The 16,181-nt window shown below is 39.0% G+C and overlaps 1 protein-coding gene across 1 annotated transcript; it reads left to right on the forward strand.

Annotated features, from left to right (window-relative positions):
• The first annotated feature begins 3,249 nt into the window (after positions 1-3,249).
• LOC102290421 (sterile alpha motif domain-containing protein 9-like) lies at positions 3,250-15,067 on the forward strand. Its single transcript, XM_042217038.1, has 4 exons — positions 3,250-3,473; positions 5,533-6,540; positions 6,633-6,669; positions 10,437-15,067. The coding sequence occupies exons 3-4, from the start codon at positions 6,645-6,647 to the stop codon at positions 15,065-15,067; spliced, it is 4,656 nt and encodes a 1,551-aa protein (XP_042072972.1). The 5' UTR covers positions 3,250-3,473; positions 5,533-6,540; positions 6,633-6,644.
• The last annotated feature ends 1,114 nt before the right edge of the window (positions 15,068-16,181 follow it).

The raw sequence follows: 16,181 nt of genomic DNA on the forward strand, positions 1-16,181 counted from the left end.
CCCTCTTCTCCAGCTGTTTTTCTTTCCCTCTTTCTTTCTCCCCTTTCCAGTCAAGTCTGTCCCGTATAGAAGTGAAAAAAAATAAACAATAAAAGGTGAATCAAATGACCATACGGCAAGGCTGGGATGGTCCATTTGGTAAAGTAAATCCGTTGGGCATCTTTCTTTGCCTTTAGACAACAATTCTGATGGCAAAAGAGCCAAACGGGACAGGCAAAAAAAAAAAAAAAAAAAGGACAAAAAAGAGAGCTCCACCTGCATCGCTGCTAACTTATCACTACAGGAGTGAGTTTTGGCTGATCGAGCTGTTGAAAGCACTGGAAAAGTCAAAAAACATGACCCTCACAGTGCTCGCTGGCTGGTCCAGATGGGTGTAGACACGATTGAGCAGGTAGATGATGGCGTCCTCAGTTCCGAGACGAGGCTGATAAGCGAACTGAAGGGGATCCAGATGTGGTCTTACTATGGGTCGCAGCTGGTCCAGGATGAGCCTTTCCAGGGTCTTCATGATGTGAGAGGTCAGTGCCACGGGCCTGTAATCCTGGGGGCCACTGGGACGTGGCGTCTTTGGTACAGGGACGAGGCATGATGTCTTCCACATCACTGGGACCCTCTGCAGACTCAGACTCAGCATAAACAGTTTATGAAAGACTCCACACAGCTGGGGGGCACAGGTCTTGAGGACGAGGGGACTCACTCCGTCTGGTCCAGCAGACTTGCCTGAGTGAAGTCTCCTCATTTGCATCTCAACCTGGTATTGAGTGAAGGTGATGGGTGGGGGAGGGGTGTCAGGAATCTCACAGGAGGCAACAGCGCCATGTGAAGAGAGAGGCACAGTGGTGTGGCTCTGGATTCCAGGCTGACTACAGGTGAGGTTGTGGGGGTGGGAGCAGACACTGTGGTGTCGAATCTATTGAAAAACAGATTCAACTCGTTGGCTCTATTCTCACCTCCCTCAGCTCCCCTGCTGTTGGTGATGGTCTTCATGCCCCTCCACACCTCTCTCATGCTGTTCTGCTGGAGTTTCCACTCCAGCTTCCTCCTGTAATTGTCCTTAGCCTCTCTGATCTTGTCCTTTAGTAACACCTGGATCTTCCTCACCTCCTCTTTGTTGCCCCCTCTGAAAGCCCTCTTCTTGCTGTTGAGAAGGGCTTTGATGTCCTTAGTCACCCACGGCTTATTATTTGGGTAACAATGAACAGTCTGAGCTGGAACAATGGAGTCGGTGCAGAAAGTTATGTAGTCTGTGATACACTCAGTAAGCCCATTGAAGTCAAGTCAAGAGGCATGCAAGCCTGCACAGGTATGGTAATCAAAATGGCCAGAGGGCCCAGAAACACAGCTCCACAGCCTTTAGTAGTGCTTTGCTGATTGACAAATAGCTGGATTCTGTGAGCAGCATCCAATCAGAACAGAGGAGGTGGAGCCTAGACAAAACATAAGGAGTTAGTTGAAAGAAGAAAACCAACATCCTCCTGGGGGATGTAACATTTTGTTTAATTAATCCTCTGTAAACTGAGTGTTGAGCGATCCTTCCTTGTTATTTATCTGAAGCTGACAGGAGGCTTCAGCCAACAAATCAAGTTACAGATACAAGTTATTAGTGTGATTTTCTCTCTTTATGTCATAAAGTTAAAGCTGTTTGCGAAAACAACTTTTCTCAATAAAAGGCCTCTCTTAAAAACCTCTTAATTAAAAGTAAATTCTAATATTAAAAAAGTAACTTTTGATTTCAATTGAAGAAAACAAAATTTTAAAATGCAATTCCAACCCATAATGGATGGTATTAACCAGAGTTCCTGGCATTTTCCCTGCATCACTGAAATCTTCAGTTATGAAGCTCCTTGTGAAAACAAGATAAATCTGTATATTTTTACAAAACAGTATAGAAAAACAAAGAAGAAAAACAACAAAAGAAACAAAAAAGAAAAACAAAGTACAACCACTTATACCTAGAACTACTGGGATATACTAGTTTTAGGTATAAGTTGTAAAAAGTAGTAAAAGATTGTCAGTGATCATCATCACCAGGAGCTGAATAAGTTGTCAGCATATTACACTGAAATGGTGTTTGCTTGCTAGTCTGGGCACTTTATGATTTAATGGTTTTCAGAGCCTTTTCTCCCTCTCTTACCTGGCATGGTGAAGATTTAAAGGTGTTATGATCCGAATGAGTGTCTGGTGTTTTTCAGCTTAGTCCCTGTTTTCCTGTGTCTATCCGTGAAGGTTCCACATCTGCATCTTCCACCTGTAACCCATCAACTGCAATCAGCAGGATGACATTTAACACCAACTCAGCCTTCCGTTCATCACCTGTTCATCAGCTACCTCATGGTGGTAACAGGCCTTCATGTCTCATGAATTATCTGCTGGTCATTCCATGTACACCAGCAGCCCTGCTGTGATAATAGGGGCCCTGTGTAAAATACACACATACACCTTTAACTAACCATCCTCTCTGAGATTGATTTTAGGAGGCATATGTTATTTTTGTGAGATATGTCAAAATGCTCCCAAACTGCTGATGTTTTTTTGCCTTTTTGGTGGCTCCATGATGTGCTTATCATGTAGTTGCAAACTCATGATGATCATCACCATTGAACAAACAGCTCTTTATTACAGCCCCGATCAGTTTAAGACCACTTGAAAAATGGTAAAACAAACAAACAAACAAACAAACAAACAAACCATTTTTTGCATCGTTGGATCTTAACAAGGTTCCAAGTAGACCTTCAACATGCAACGAGAAGAAATGGAAGTGAGCATGTAATTTATTGAAAACAGCAGTAAAACTGAAACAGGCTATTTTTATTATGGTATAACACATTTTCACACACACAGTTCCACAAAAACAATTGTCTAAAAAGGTGGCATTTTTGGTCAAAAAAAGTAAACTTTTTGGCGTCAAATGACAACAGCACACCATTATGACTTATTACTCCATCATTTTAATCTCAAACATCATTTCATCTTCCTACTCAATCACCATATATTTATGATCCTATTTTTGGGGGCATATGATTATTGATTATTACCGAATTATGATATATCAGAATTTATGATGTTCATAAAATGCCAACCTTTATTACTTCCTTTATTACTTCCTCAGTTATAAATCATGTGACTGTTTAACTGGTAGGCGATGCAGAGATGATCACTGAAAAGGTCGGCACAAAGGACCCATTAAACGATCATGCAGTGTAAAACCACGAAACAAATTGAATTAAAAAACACTTTTTGTGAGGCATTTCAAATCTCTGACAAGAGGATACCTAAGTTTCAATTTCTTGCTTAGTTTCTATTACTGCGGTTTCGTTTTTTAGTAGTGCCTAATCCCATCTATGTGTACAGTCAAAATAGACACGCCCAGGATCACAAAAACGAGAGTAGCCAAAGCAGTTGTTTCTGCAGCACAAACCCACATCTGCATTTGGTCCAGGAAGCGGGGTGTTAAACTCTGCTTTTCAGATTAGGTAAGTACATCTGTAATGTCAGCATATATGCGTATTCACTATCGGTGGGTTAAAAAATTATTTCCTGATTCAAAATGATTTTAGTTTTAATAATGCGATCGCGATTCATTAAATCCTTTAAATATAAATGTATTTTGCCAGAAACGCTAGAATCTCAGGTTAAAGGTCAGAAAACAGCTAAAACAGCAAACTTAATGAAAGATTAAAGAGCAGTTAAACGGATTCCGCAAAAAGATGTCAACAAAAAGCGCGGACCATCCCGTTCACCCAACGGCAAGTACGCGGACATGCCGTTGGGTGCTGAAAGCCGACATCTCACAGACTGGAAAATAACTTTCTGTCCACCATTTTTGTGACTAACAGTCTCGCTTCTGGATGACTGTTGTTGTAATTTGGTAATGTATAGATAAAACTGAATTGAAACTTCTGCTTACTAAGTGGTCCTCTCATGGGCAGTGTGCAATCACACAAAAGAACAACTTAAATTTCACCATAATTGTTACTGGAGAAAAGGCAGTTTGGAAATTTAAATGATGAAAAAATTGTATAAAATAAATAATTTTTAAAATTTCACAGTGTGAAAAAAAAATTACAACATACTAATAAATGTATAAAACCACGAAACAAATTGAATGAAAACACTTCTTGTTAAGCATTTCAACTCTAACAAGAGAATAACAAGAGTTTCAATTTCTTGCTTAGTTTCTATTACTGCACTTCCATTTGTAGTCCTATCTATGCATGCAGTCAAAAAAGACACACCCAGGATCACAAACACAGGAGCGGCTAAAGCAGTGCTTTGTGCAGCACAAACCCACAACTGCACAAATTCTCAAAAAACTATTTTAACATTTGCCAAACAGCTTAAACAGCAAACTTAATTAAAGAGTAAAGAGCAGGTAAATGGTTCAAAGATCAAAACTACACTTCACATTTGAAAAACAACGTCATTAATTCCCTCTTACTTTTGCTATTTTCCTTCCACCATGATAAAATCACACTTCCTGCTCAGCTCTTTCTCTCTCTCAGTGTACTTCAAGAACAGTTTCCCATCAAAAACCTCAATTTGTTTGCATTATTCACTTGCTTATTAAGCACCAGTCTACCATTGTTCACAGCACTGTTGGCAGCTGTTTGTTTTTTCCCCCAAAATGACCTACGAAAAAAAGCCTAATTTCTGTTGTTCAATACAGAAGAAATGTAAACTTTTGCAAATTATGCCATATTGCAAAACGCTTAGCTGTGTCTCTAATAAAACCTCTGTAACTTTGCTCTGCTTCACTTCAGCAGTATCAGGTAATGTTCATATGTTTATTCATCGTTTTCTTCAGTTTTTGAGCTACTGCTGAATAATCATAAGGTGATTATCTGCTCTAAATCCATTACTGGAGAAAGCGATTTTTTGAACTTAACCTGTATAATATCATTTGATGCATGAACAGAGAAACTGATCACTTATGAGGAAACATGCTCAGGTGGATGGGTGGGTCTGGCAGACTAGTATATATTCAAGTAAATGATTAACACATTGAACCGAATAACAGTGTTCAGAAATTCAGACATAATTTATTCTTTTAGCACTGTTTAAACTGGATTGTTTAAATGAATTATCTCATCTAAGTACTTACTTGAAAATCACTGCATTGGATACAAGACCATGTGTACTGAAGGAAAAATAATTGCATTCATATGAAGGAAATTAATTTATTTCAGTACAGTAACAGAAACCATGTGCTATTTATCCTTTATGCTTGTCTGAGACCATTAAAAACCTCACAACAACTACATAATCTAGCAAACAGTTTAATTTATGGTCAATAAAACTGAAGACCTACACCAATCAGGTATCGCATTATGACAACCCGCCTAATATTCTGTTGGTCCCCCTTTTGCTTCCAAAACACCCCTGACCTATAGAGGCATGGACTCCAGTAGACCCCTCAAGGTGTGCTGTGGTATCTGGGACCAAGACCAAGAATTAACAACAGATTCTTTAAGTCCTGCACGTTTAAGGTTGGGGCTTTATTGATTGTACTTGTTTGTTCAACATATCCCACAGATACTAATCTATGGGAATTTTGGAGGCCAAGCCAACATAAACTCATTGCTGTGCTCCTCGAACCATTCCTGAACCATTTCTGTGGCAGAGCACATTATACTGCTGAAAGAGGCAACAGCCTTGAGAAAACTCCTGTTCCTATGAAAGAGTGAACATGGTCTACAAAAATGCTTAGGTAGGTGTATATTGGTGCCAGGTGTTCCCCAGGTAAGTGACATGCCCACCCATACACGTGGTGTAAAAGAAAATGTGATTTATTAGACCAGGTCATCTTCTTCCATTAATCCATGGTTAGTTCTGATGCTTACATGCACATTGTTGGCACTTTCTCTGTGGTGAACAGGAGTCAGTATGGGCACTGTGAAATGCACTTCACACACGTACACACCCACACAGTTCTTTAATGCCAGATGCCACGTTTATTTTTAGTTTTCATTTGTTGTGACAAGCTGTAGTCTGGACAGCTCCGGTCTCAGCTGATCCCAGCTTCCCCTCCGCTCCTCTCTCCTCTCACTAAAAAGGGGAAGGAAACTGTCATCAGCCCAAACGCCATGAGCTGTTCTTACCTGCCTCTCCAGCACCGCCCCGTTGAGCTCACTGCACCACTCCTCCCCTGCAGCCGCGCCCGGGACCACACCTCCGCCACTGGCACCCTGACAGGTCTGTGGCTATGTAGCTTCATATGCAACAAACTGAAGCACTGTGTATTCTGACATCCTTCTATCAGAAATAGCGTGAACTTTTTAGCAATCTTACCTACAGTAGTTTGTCTATTCGTCTTGCCAAATGGACCAGCCTTCACTGCCAACATGTACTGGTGAGCCTTGGCCACCCATTACCCTGACCCGTTATGCCTGATCTGTGTATATCAACAAAACTGATTTTTGAATAAATGTAATTTTCAAACATTTTATTTTCAAAACTGAGAGCATGCTGACTTTATCGCCAGCAGAAATACTGAAAGAGGGATGATCAACTATACTGGTGTTCTATAGTCTTGTGAATGTGGTAAGTGTAATCTTCTACTGCACCTGTGCAATTCAAATTATTAGAAAATACAACGTAGTAAATATTAAACTTAATGTTTTTGCTATTCATAGAAACAATCAAAAATGGAAAGCAGCAGCTCAGAAATTGGTGAGTATGAAATGTATATCACAAGACCAGGTTAGAAAGAAAGGCCTGATATAGGTAGAAAAGGATAGTTAAATTCCTTCTAACAGTTATGTTCCAATCTGTAACTAAAGAATAGCAAGAAACATATTTGTTCATTTCATAATTGGGAAATTCTTCTCACACACACACACACACACACACACACACACACACACACACACACACACACACACACACACACACTTTTTATTTGTATAGCACATTTAAAACCAGAGGTAGCCAAAGTGCTTCACATAATCCAATAAAACAGTAGTAAAGTACAAAGGCAGATAAGCTAGCAGGTGGGAGGCATTGATTAACCATGCATACAAGTATACAAGTAAGCAAGACTTAACCATAGAAAACAATAAAACAATATAAGCAAAAGAGAGGAAAGGGGAGGGCAAGAAAGTACACTTAAAAGGCATGCTCTAGGAGGCCGGGAAGGCTAAGCTAAAAAGGTAGGTTTTCAATCGAGACAAAATTCAATCGAGAATTTTGGTCATCAGATTGTTAGATTGTTGTCTTAAAGAAGACAAACAGGAATGAGTCCAATAATCTCCACTTAAACACTTGACTTCTGAAATGCTCCTACTGTATCGTGATGCTGTGCAAAAGATAGAACAAAACAGTGTTAAAGGCACAGTTTCACATTCTCAGGGCGATCCAGAGCAGAGCGCTGCTTCTTAAATGTGCTGCATTGCATCTGGTAGATTTGCAATCACTGTTTTGAGTGTGTGCGATCAATTCAGGCAGTCACATTTAAATGCTGGCAGTCAGTATGTGAAATTGGTCGCAAAGAGGCATGTGATTCTACACTTCCTTTCAATTCCTTTAATCACTAGCAAGCTGGCGCGGTCATTCGTAGTTTGCATGAAAGATGTCAGCTTGTCTGCAAACAGTCGCAAACTTCTTGCTGAACAGCAGTAAAACTGTGATAGTGTAAGCAGAGAATATTATCTTGAAAGTAAAAGCTGTGCTCTGAACCTTTCACGGGTGGTGGTATGTTGTTCAAGTAGAGGGCATACAAGAGAAAAACACCCAGGTGCAATTACACATCTGATATAGGTTTCAAGATTAGTCATATCAGCAGAGTGCCATGTTCCACTCTGAATATAGAATAGGTGAGTGTTGAAAAAGACCGTTCCTTTTCTGGCTTTAGTCTCACAATAGCATGGAGAAATTTCTCCGGCACCTCGTTCAATTTTGGGAAGCATGATATTATTAAGAGCTTGCTTGCTTGTCTGAATACCTAATTATTTACAGACTGATGTTGTGGGCCTATCTACATTTTAACATTGTAAAGATTCCTTCAGTGCAGTTTTTTTTAGTGGTTTGCTGGATCTATGATACAAATTAGCATGGCATTTCTTTCTGTTAATAGAATAAGGTAGTTTTGCTAATCACTGTTAAGTGTAATGCATTCATAAGTAATGTATTACTATCAGATTGTACTATATAGTACAATCTCGCGGCCCATGTCACTTCTACTTGCAGCCCGCATAATGACGTGAAGAAATATTTTTAAAAATTATTCACAAGAAAGATTTAAAATGAAGGCAATAGGCAGAGTGTTTCAGGCATAGCCCTAAAGAAAGTACCCTCATGGGCTGGGCAGTGCAGTCCGTGCTGCAGGGAGAATGGACTGCCATTTTGTGTCTGTGAGCACAAGGGAGGGAGAAAAAAAAAAAAGTTAAAAAAAAATACAAGTTGTCACCAAGTAGAAACGGGAGCTGGAAGCATGTAAATATAATAATAACCACTGCAGCCAAAAAGTGTGCCTGACGAGCCCAGTTGTAAGTCAGCTATTAAGACTCGACTGTACGCTGTGTTCGTGTTTTCCTCCGAAACAATAAGTTCCGTTGGAGCAGCCTTTCAACGCCTCTCTCTGTCTCTCACTAGCAAAGTTGACCCACACAACAAAGTAAAGCTAGTTTTCGGCTACGAGCCCGACACGAACCCGATGTATTAGCCAGAGGTTCCTTTACGGTTTTATGCCTTTAAGGTTCGGAGCAGCGGACCAGTTTTATATATGAGATCGCTACAAAAAGTGCAGCCTTACCTAATGTTGTTATAAAACGGCTGTGTGCAGGCAGGAAAAGAACCCAAAGTGCAGACTCCGGAGACAGACGTGAACTCAAAAAAACAGCTTTAATGCTGAACTCAAAGTAACAAACCTCCAAAGTACAAACATTAACGCAGGCAGGGAAACCAAAACACACACAGCATAAGTGAGGGTAGATAAGAGTAGATCGCAACAATGACAAACTGAAACACAGGGCTTAAATACATAGAGGGAGCAATCAGGGAATGGACAACAGGAGGGAAACACAGCTGGGGCAAATCAGAACTGACGAGACAAGGAAGCGTAAACTGAACACACTGAGATAAGACAGAGACCTTCAAAGTAAAACAGGAAACACATAACACAGACTGAACAAAGACACAGACTCACATGCAGGCACTACAACAGAGGGAACAGAGACGTGGGACCAGGGCAGACACAGACACTGACTGGACACGGGGATATAGCGGACAGGGGAGACAGCAACTAAGGATTACACAGAGACAAACCATAAGACATAACTCTAACAAAAACCCAAAGACTAGAAATTATAAATAATATAATAAACTCAAAAACCCTGGGTCAACGACCCAGGCATCCTAACAAATGTCCACCCTACTGTTACTCATTTTATATTAAGATTTAAAAATCTAGTCGGTATTGGTATGGCAAGTAACCTTCAGCAAAAGTAATAAATCGCACAGCAATAGTACATTCATGTAGTTGTAAAAAGCATGACAATTTATTAAGTAATCCAAAGTATTCAGAATATGTTACTCTCATTGAGTAATGTAACGGAATACGTTACAAAATACATTTTGGGGCATGTATTCTGTTATCTGTAGTGGAATACATTTTAAAAGTAACCTTCCCAACACTGCAGATATAATAGTTAATTGCGTTACAAGGGCTCTTTAGTTATCTGTACAGAAAGAAAACATTTTTTTCCCTGTGCACTTGTTACAATCAGCTGATGTTAGTTTGCAAGTAAGTGGGAGGAAAATGTTTGCGTGGTCTACAACCTTTTACGAGTGGAGATATGAATATTACTCTTATTTTTATTGCACAAATGAAAACGAGAATAGAGGTAAAGTGCAAATTGTATTCAAGACAAAAACAACTGCCGACACATCTGAAGCTCTTTACAAACATCTGCACAGACAACATGCTGGTATAAAGCTAGCCAAGAAAAGAGAGTGATATTAAAGCTGAGTGTATGTACAAAATGTGAGTCTGTATCCTACGAATTTATGTTGTTGACTGACAATTATGTGACAAAGCATTTATACGTACAGTAATACAGTCCATAGGTAATCGACTGTATTACTTTTAAAATTATTTTAAATTCCATCATCAATATATGATACATTACTTTTTTGAATAATAACCTCAACACTGCCAACAATAAGTAATAAAAAATAATCATCACTGATTGATGTTATTCTATTTTTCATATTTCTTAAGAATGAGCACAATGCTATTAACTAAATCTATTATATGTAAAAAAAAAAAAAAAAATTCTACCAACCACATTTAAAGCTTAGTATAGTATAACATTATTTCAAATTGTTTTACAAGAAGACACTGATGGGAGTAACCATTATAACCTTTATTATTTTATGATTAACTTATATTTAACTAACTTAATTTAAATAACACAACTGATTTTAAAATTTTGTTTCAGAGTGGCGTGAGCTTCCATATGACAGCTGGACAGAATCTCATGTTAGTTCCTGGCTGAAATCCATTGGAATAAAAGAATTGTACATAGGAAAAATGATGGAGGAGGAAGTGACAGGACCAGTTCTCACAACTGTAGACCGGGATTTCCTCAACAAAACAATTGGAATGAAAAGTGGCCAAATTGAACACCTACTGAAAAAACGAGATGAACTTTTAATACCGGAACAGCAGAAAATAAAAAAGACAAGCGATTCATCTGGCAAGAGTAGAGATGGCAAAAAGGAAGCTGTTAAAGATGTAGAACAAGAACCAAAGCTTTCATCACAAGAACTATGTGACGGAGCAAAGGATAAAAATATTCCTACAGAGAGCAATGATAACATATCCACTACAGAAGTGGTTTCCTGTGACTATCGTAAATTTGACCAGGATGAAAAGGACTTCAGGTACGTGAAACATCATGTCCTGCCTCCTGAGACAGGGACTGAAAACATGATGGTTCCATGCCATGAATATAAGTCGCTTGAGATTGCATACAAACTAGACTCAAAGAGGTTACAAGTAAAAGTAGCCAGTGAAGTACTAAGATTTGCATGCGCATGCATGAATATGAGAGCAAATGGGACAATTCACTTTGGCATCATGGATAAAGTCAGAGGAACTCACAAGCATGGAGAAATCATTGGGATACCTGCAAACAATCGAGAAGACTTTGTGGATGCATTAGACTACATTGAAAGGTGCTTCAAAGGGTCAAATCAACAAAGTGATGCCAGGAGTTGTATAAGGCACCCGCGATTCATTGAGGTGCTTGACAAGGAAAGTAGTGGGAACACATGGGTCATTGAATATGACATTGTCCCAAAAGCAAACATTGTAAGAGATAAGCTTTACTATGTTGGTGTTCCTAAATTCTCTGAAAAAGACAACAAAGTCAAATGTGAAGAGAAAATTCCCTATTACAGAGTTGGAGCAAACACACCACGTGTACCTGAAGACGACCTTGTTCCTTTCATTCAAGGACTGAGAGAAAAAGACCAACAGAGAGAGGAGGCAGAATCTACAAGCAATGAAACAACTCTGGACTTTGGCGAGGATCAAAAGAGGAAACTTTCTATCCTCCTAACATGTGGGAAAAAGCACATGGACAACTCTCTGTTTTACATTGTTGTAACAAACAAATTTCAACCAGCACATCTTGACAACATAAGCTTCTTAGTTCACATGAATTTATTCTGTGTGTTTGACTTTGACCCAGATTCAAAGACATCTGGTCTTTGTGGAAGATACAAGGAACAGAAGGTGACAAACCTCCACTTTCTTGATGATTATGCAAATGACAATAAATTGGGAAATACTAACATCATAAATTCTTTGCAACTTTTCGAGAGAACAAGTTGGATTTTTTGCAATGGAAGAAACAACTTCCCAGGTGGAGAACAACCCTGTGATGAGAAAACTTGGATCAAAACAAGAAAAAGGAAACTGAAAAAAGTAGTGTCACTCATCTGCAATGAGATACTTCCCAGAGGGTCATTTGTTGTCCTCTTCCTGCTCATGTCTGAAACTGAACAGCCACTTGTTGAAAATTTTCACGAATTCTACGCAGAGATGAGTGGACATGAATTTCTGACAGTCTTATCAGAGTCAAAGGAAATCTATAAGAAGTGGTCAAGTCTTGCCCAGGTGTCTTGCCCGATTTCTGATCTCAAAGAAATCAGCATTGTTGAAATGCCACTGAGTCATGTGGATGCCACAGTTCAAAGCATTCAACTATCAAAGAATCAACCCAGAAGGACATTACCAGTCCCAAATGGAGGCTTGTGCTTCATAAAGTCTGTTGAAGAGTCTATGCTAGATTCTTTGGAAATCATCAGTGTTGACCAGTGTGATGATACAAAACTAGAGATCATGAATGAGGAGAAAATGGAACAAACTGAGAGCTACTTCTATCGAGGTGGAAAGATCAACTGGATCAACTTCTGGCTTGCTGATAAACATAAGTGTGGTATGATAATAGAGAGGGATGCCTACAAGGAAGCAAATACCTTACTAGACAACATAGTATATCGTAATAAAGCCAAACGCCCCATAGAGAGTGTGAACATATACCATCATCCTGGCAGTGGTGGAAGTACAGTGGCACGGCAGATCCTCTGGAGGTGGAGGACTAAAGTGCGATGTGCAGTTGTTAAACAGGGTAAGGAAATCACAACTGTGTGTGAACATGCAATGAAACTGAGGGAACATGATGAGACAGACAAAAGCAAATGTCTCCCAGTGCTCCTCCTATTAGAGGACTACAATAAGGATTATATTGACGATCTCAGGCGTCAACTTGGAAATGTCATTGCAACCAAAAAGATAAGTCCCTCTGTGTTGTGTTTTATCTTGCTCATCTGCAGCAGGTCAAACGATCCAGAAAGAATGTGTAGAGCATTACCATCTCAAACAATAGCAGTCACTCACAAGCTGTCTGCAGACGAGAAGCCTCAGTTCTCAAAAAAGCTTGAGCAACTCAAACTGCAGTTTGAACCTGACTTCATCCTCACATTTGTACTGATGAGTGAAGGGTACCAGCCAAGCTACATTGAGGACTTTGTAAAAAATCTTCTAGATAAAATCGATCATTCAACACCAATAACTCGTCTCATCAGATTTGTGGCTCTCCTGAACTGCTATGTCGATGATTCGTATATATCTGTATCACACTGTGAGACATCTCTCGGCATTACTACCCATTTTGACAAAGCTCAGTACCATGCCTTTGTGGATCATCTAAGTGATGAAGCCAGGCTCATTTTCATCCACCTTAACCAAAGTTCAACACACATCCCATCAATACGAATTATTCATCAACTGGTGGCAAAAGAAATTCTGAGTCAGCTGTCTGCTAATTTGCCTCAGAGTGATATTGCCATGGATCTCATCAGTGATAAGGTACTGATCAATCACAGGTTTGACAGAGATGAGTTTCTGAGGTTTATCAGAGCTCTTTTCATTAGACGCAACAAGAAGAGCAGAGGAGATCCTAAAGACACAACTTTTTCACCACTTATTGAGCATGTCTGTGATGTTGATAAAGGGGGTGTTCAGAAAGCTGTTGATCTCATGAAAGCTGCTTACATAGCTTTGGGAAAAGATGCATGTGTGGCACAACAGCTTGCTCGGCTGCTTTACACTAATAATAGATTTGAAGAGGCTCTTGAATGTGCCGAGGAAGCAAAATCTCTTGTTCCATATGATACATTTATCCTTGACACAGTGGGACAAGTTTATAAGTGGTGGTTTTATCACTTGTATGATACCCTTGAAGAAAAAGAGCCATCTCCTGAAGGGTGCATTGAAATCATAAGCACAGCACTCAAAGGAATTTCTGCCTTTCGGGCTTCTGAAAAAACACCTATATATGATACTGTCAGCTTTAACAATTCATACTATGGGGAAGTAGATGTTGGTTGCAGGCTCCTAAAATTCCTGTCAGGAGTAGACGTTTTTTCAAACGCTACTGGAAAATCAGAGCTGATGCAGTACCTGCTAACAGACTACATACCAGCAGAGGTTAAAACACCCTGGCAGAAGTTTCATCAACAGTTGAAAGGCTTACAGAGGAGCTTGAGCCAAGCACTTGAGTGCATTTCTGAGGATCTTAGCTATTTTCAAACTGATATTAGTGAAGATGATGAAGAGCTTGATGCAAGAGATCCAGAGCAAGTGTACAATCCTAGAGAGTGGTTGACAAGGAAGAGTGCTGTATATGCTGGATTTTTTTGTCTTGCACCAGATGAGAGTGGTCAAGTAGCTGAAAGCAATGACACTGACATGGTTGGTCCAGTTGAAAAGCTTTCTCCATTCCAAAGACAGATGAGGGCCTACAATCTTGGTGGAGGAAATGTTACATCTATCCTCTCACTATTTTATGACAAGAATGCAGAGAGGGCAGGAAAAAAACTTGAGACAATCTTTAGCCTGTACCCAGAAAATCTGATGTGGAATGATCTTGATCCAACAGAACTCACAAACTTCATCTTTTGTCAGATAGCTCTCAACTGTATTCTACCTGGTTCCTCAAAGCTTCTGTCTCTTCAAAAGCTACAAGAATTCAGCAAGAGGTTTGTGACAACGGGGAAACAGATGTCATCAGCAAGCGCTCTCTTCCTTCTCTCCCTTCTGTTTTGGCCTGAGACAAGTGATGAAGTCAGTTCTGATGGTGCTGAGATTCTTTTCTCTGCCATTGATGCCCTTCAGAGACTTTGTGAGCAAAAGATCCAGCACAGGTCTCAGCGGAAAAGCAGGATTGTGACACACTTCTTTTTGGCAAAGGCAAGAGGTCTTAACAAGATTGTTCACAGAGGTGCTATTGAAAAGGAGATTAAAGGCCCTCTAAGTGAAAGAAAACTAAAATGGCTGGGAGGAGAAGTATGGAAAACAAAACAAGTTGTGCAACTTCTCAAACGGGTTGAAGGGTGGACAGAAAATGAAACCTTGTTTGTGAGATGTGGAAGCGGAGGCAAGATCAGAGTAGTTCCTCGGTATAGTGCCTCCCTGCCTCACGGAAACGAAAAAGTCAACTTCTACTTGGGCTTTTCATTTGATGGTGTAGTTGCCTGTGACATCCAAGTGATGGACTAATGTCTTCAGTGTAAATCTCCAATAAGTAATAAGTAATAGTAAATGTAGTTCACATGACCTTGACCCATAAAGAGTTACAGAGACCATTTGTTGATTTTACAAATTTAATAAGGCCAGTGTGAAACATGAGTTATTTCTTTCTGAGTTTGTTATTGTTTCAGTTCCAAATACCTTTTTTTTTTTGCATGTACCACTGATCTTTATAATTATGACAACTGTAACACATATGCACACAATGCTGCATTAATATAACTCCTTACTGGGATGGATATATGGAGTTAAACTTGTACTGTTCTAACAGTAGTTCAGATCGGTAATTACATATGATTCACATTTGTGTTGACTTGTCTGTACTGAATACCAATGTTGTTTCTTTACTTGTAAAATTGTGATGTTGTATTTGCTCACAAAAATGTCTTGAAAAAGAGTTTTTAATCCTAATTACATTTTACTTGGATAAATAAAGGATAACAAAAATAAAAAGAAGAATGTTCAAAAAGTCAGAGTTTAAAAAAACATGCAAAAAAAGAAAAAGAATCACTGTAAATAATTTCTGAAACTATTTTTAACAACGTTTACATTTGGAAAAATGTTAAACATTGTGTTTTTCTGTTGTTAGCATATTTTTTTAAATGATCTTTGAATGGTGAAACAAAGTGTGCCTCATTTCTAGAAAAAAAAGGATATTCTTGAGAGACTGCAAATGTGTTCTGAGATAATTTTAATGTGGGACAATACAGTTCTTGTACAGACGTTCATGTAAATACAGACTGCTTTCCCACAAGCATTGCTTTTTCTACTTGACAATGTTTGATGATAGTACTTTCTTAATTTACTGTTTGCATTCATTTTGTGTTTGTATCATGAAATGTAGAAATGTTATTTGCATTTACATTTATTTAGTGAAAACCTCAGTGTTCAACATCCAGTGCAGAAAAAAACAAAAGTTAAATAAAGTTAAATACATCAGAAGTTATGAATTGGTTTATTTAAATTGAGACATTTTACATTGAAAGTTTTAGGTTGAAAACTGAAGCAAAGTACATTATTTCATAAATATGAGCCAATTAATTTTCTTTCATGGAATGGTATACTTCAAGAAGTAAACAGTTTA

Source organism: Haplochromis burtoni, unplaced genomic scaffold (genome assembly GCF_018398535.1).
Source record: "Haplochromis burtoni strain Fernald_Lab_line unplaced genomic scaffold, NCSU_Asbu1 Contig_1533, whole genome shotgun sequence".
In the NCBI taxonomy this organism is placed as follows: domain Eukaryota; kingdom Metazoa; phylum Chordata; class Actinopteri; order Cichliformes; family Cichlidae; genus Haplochromis; species Haplochromis burtoni.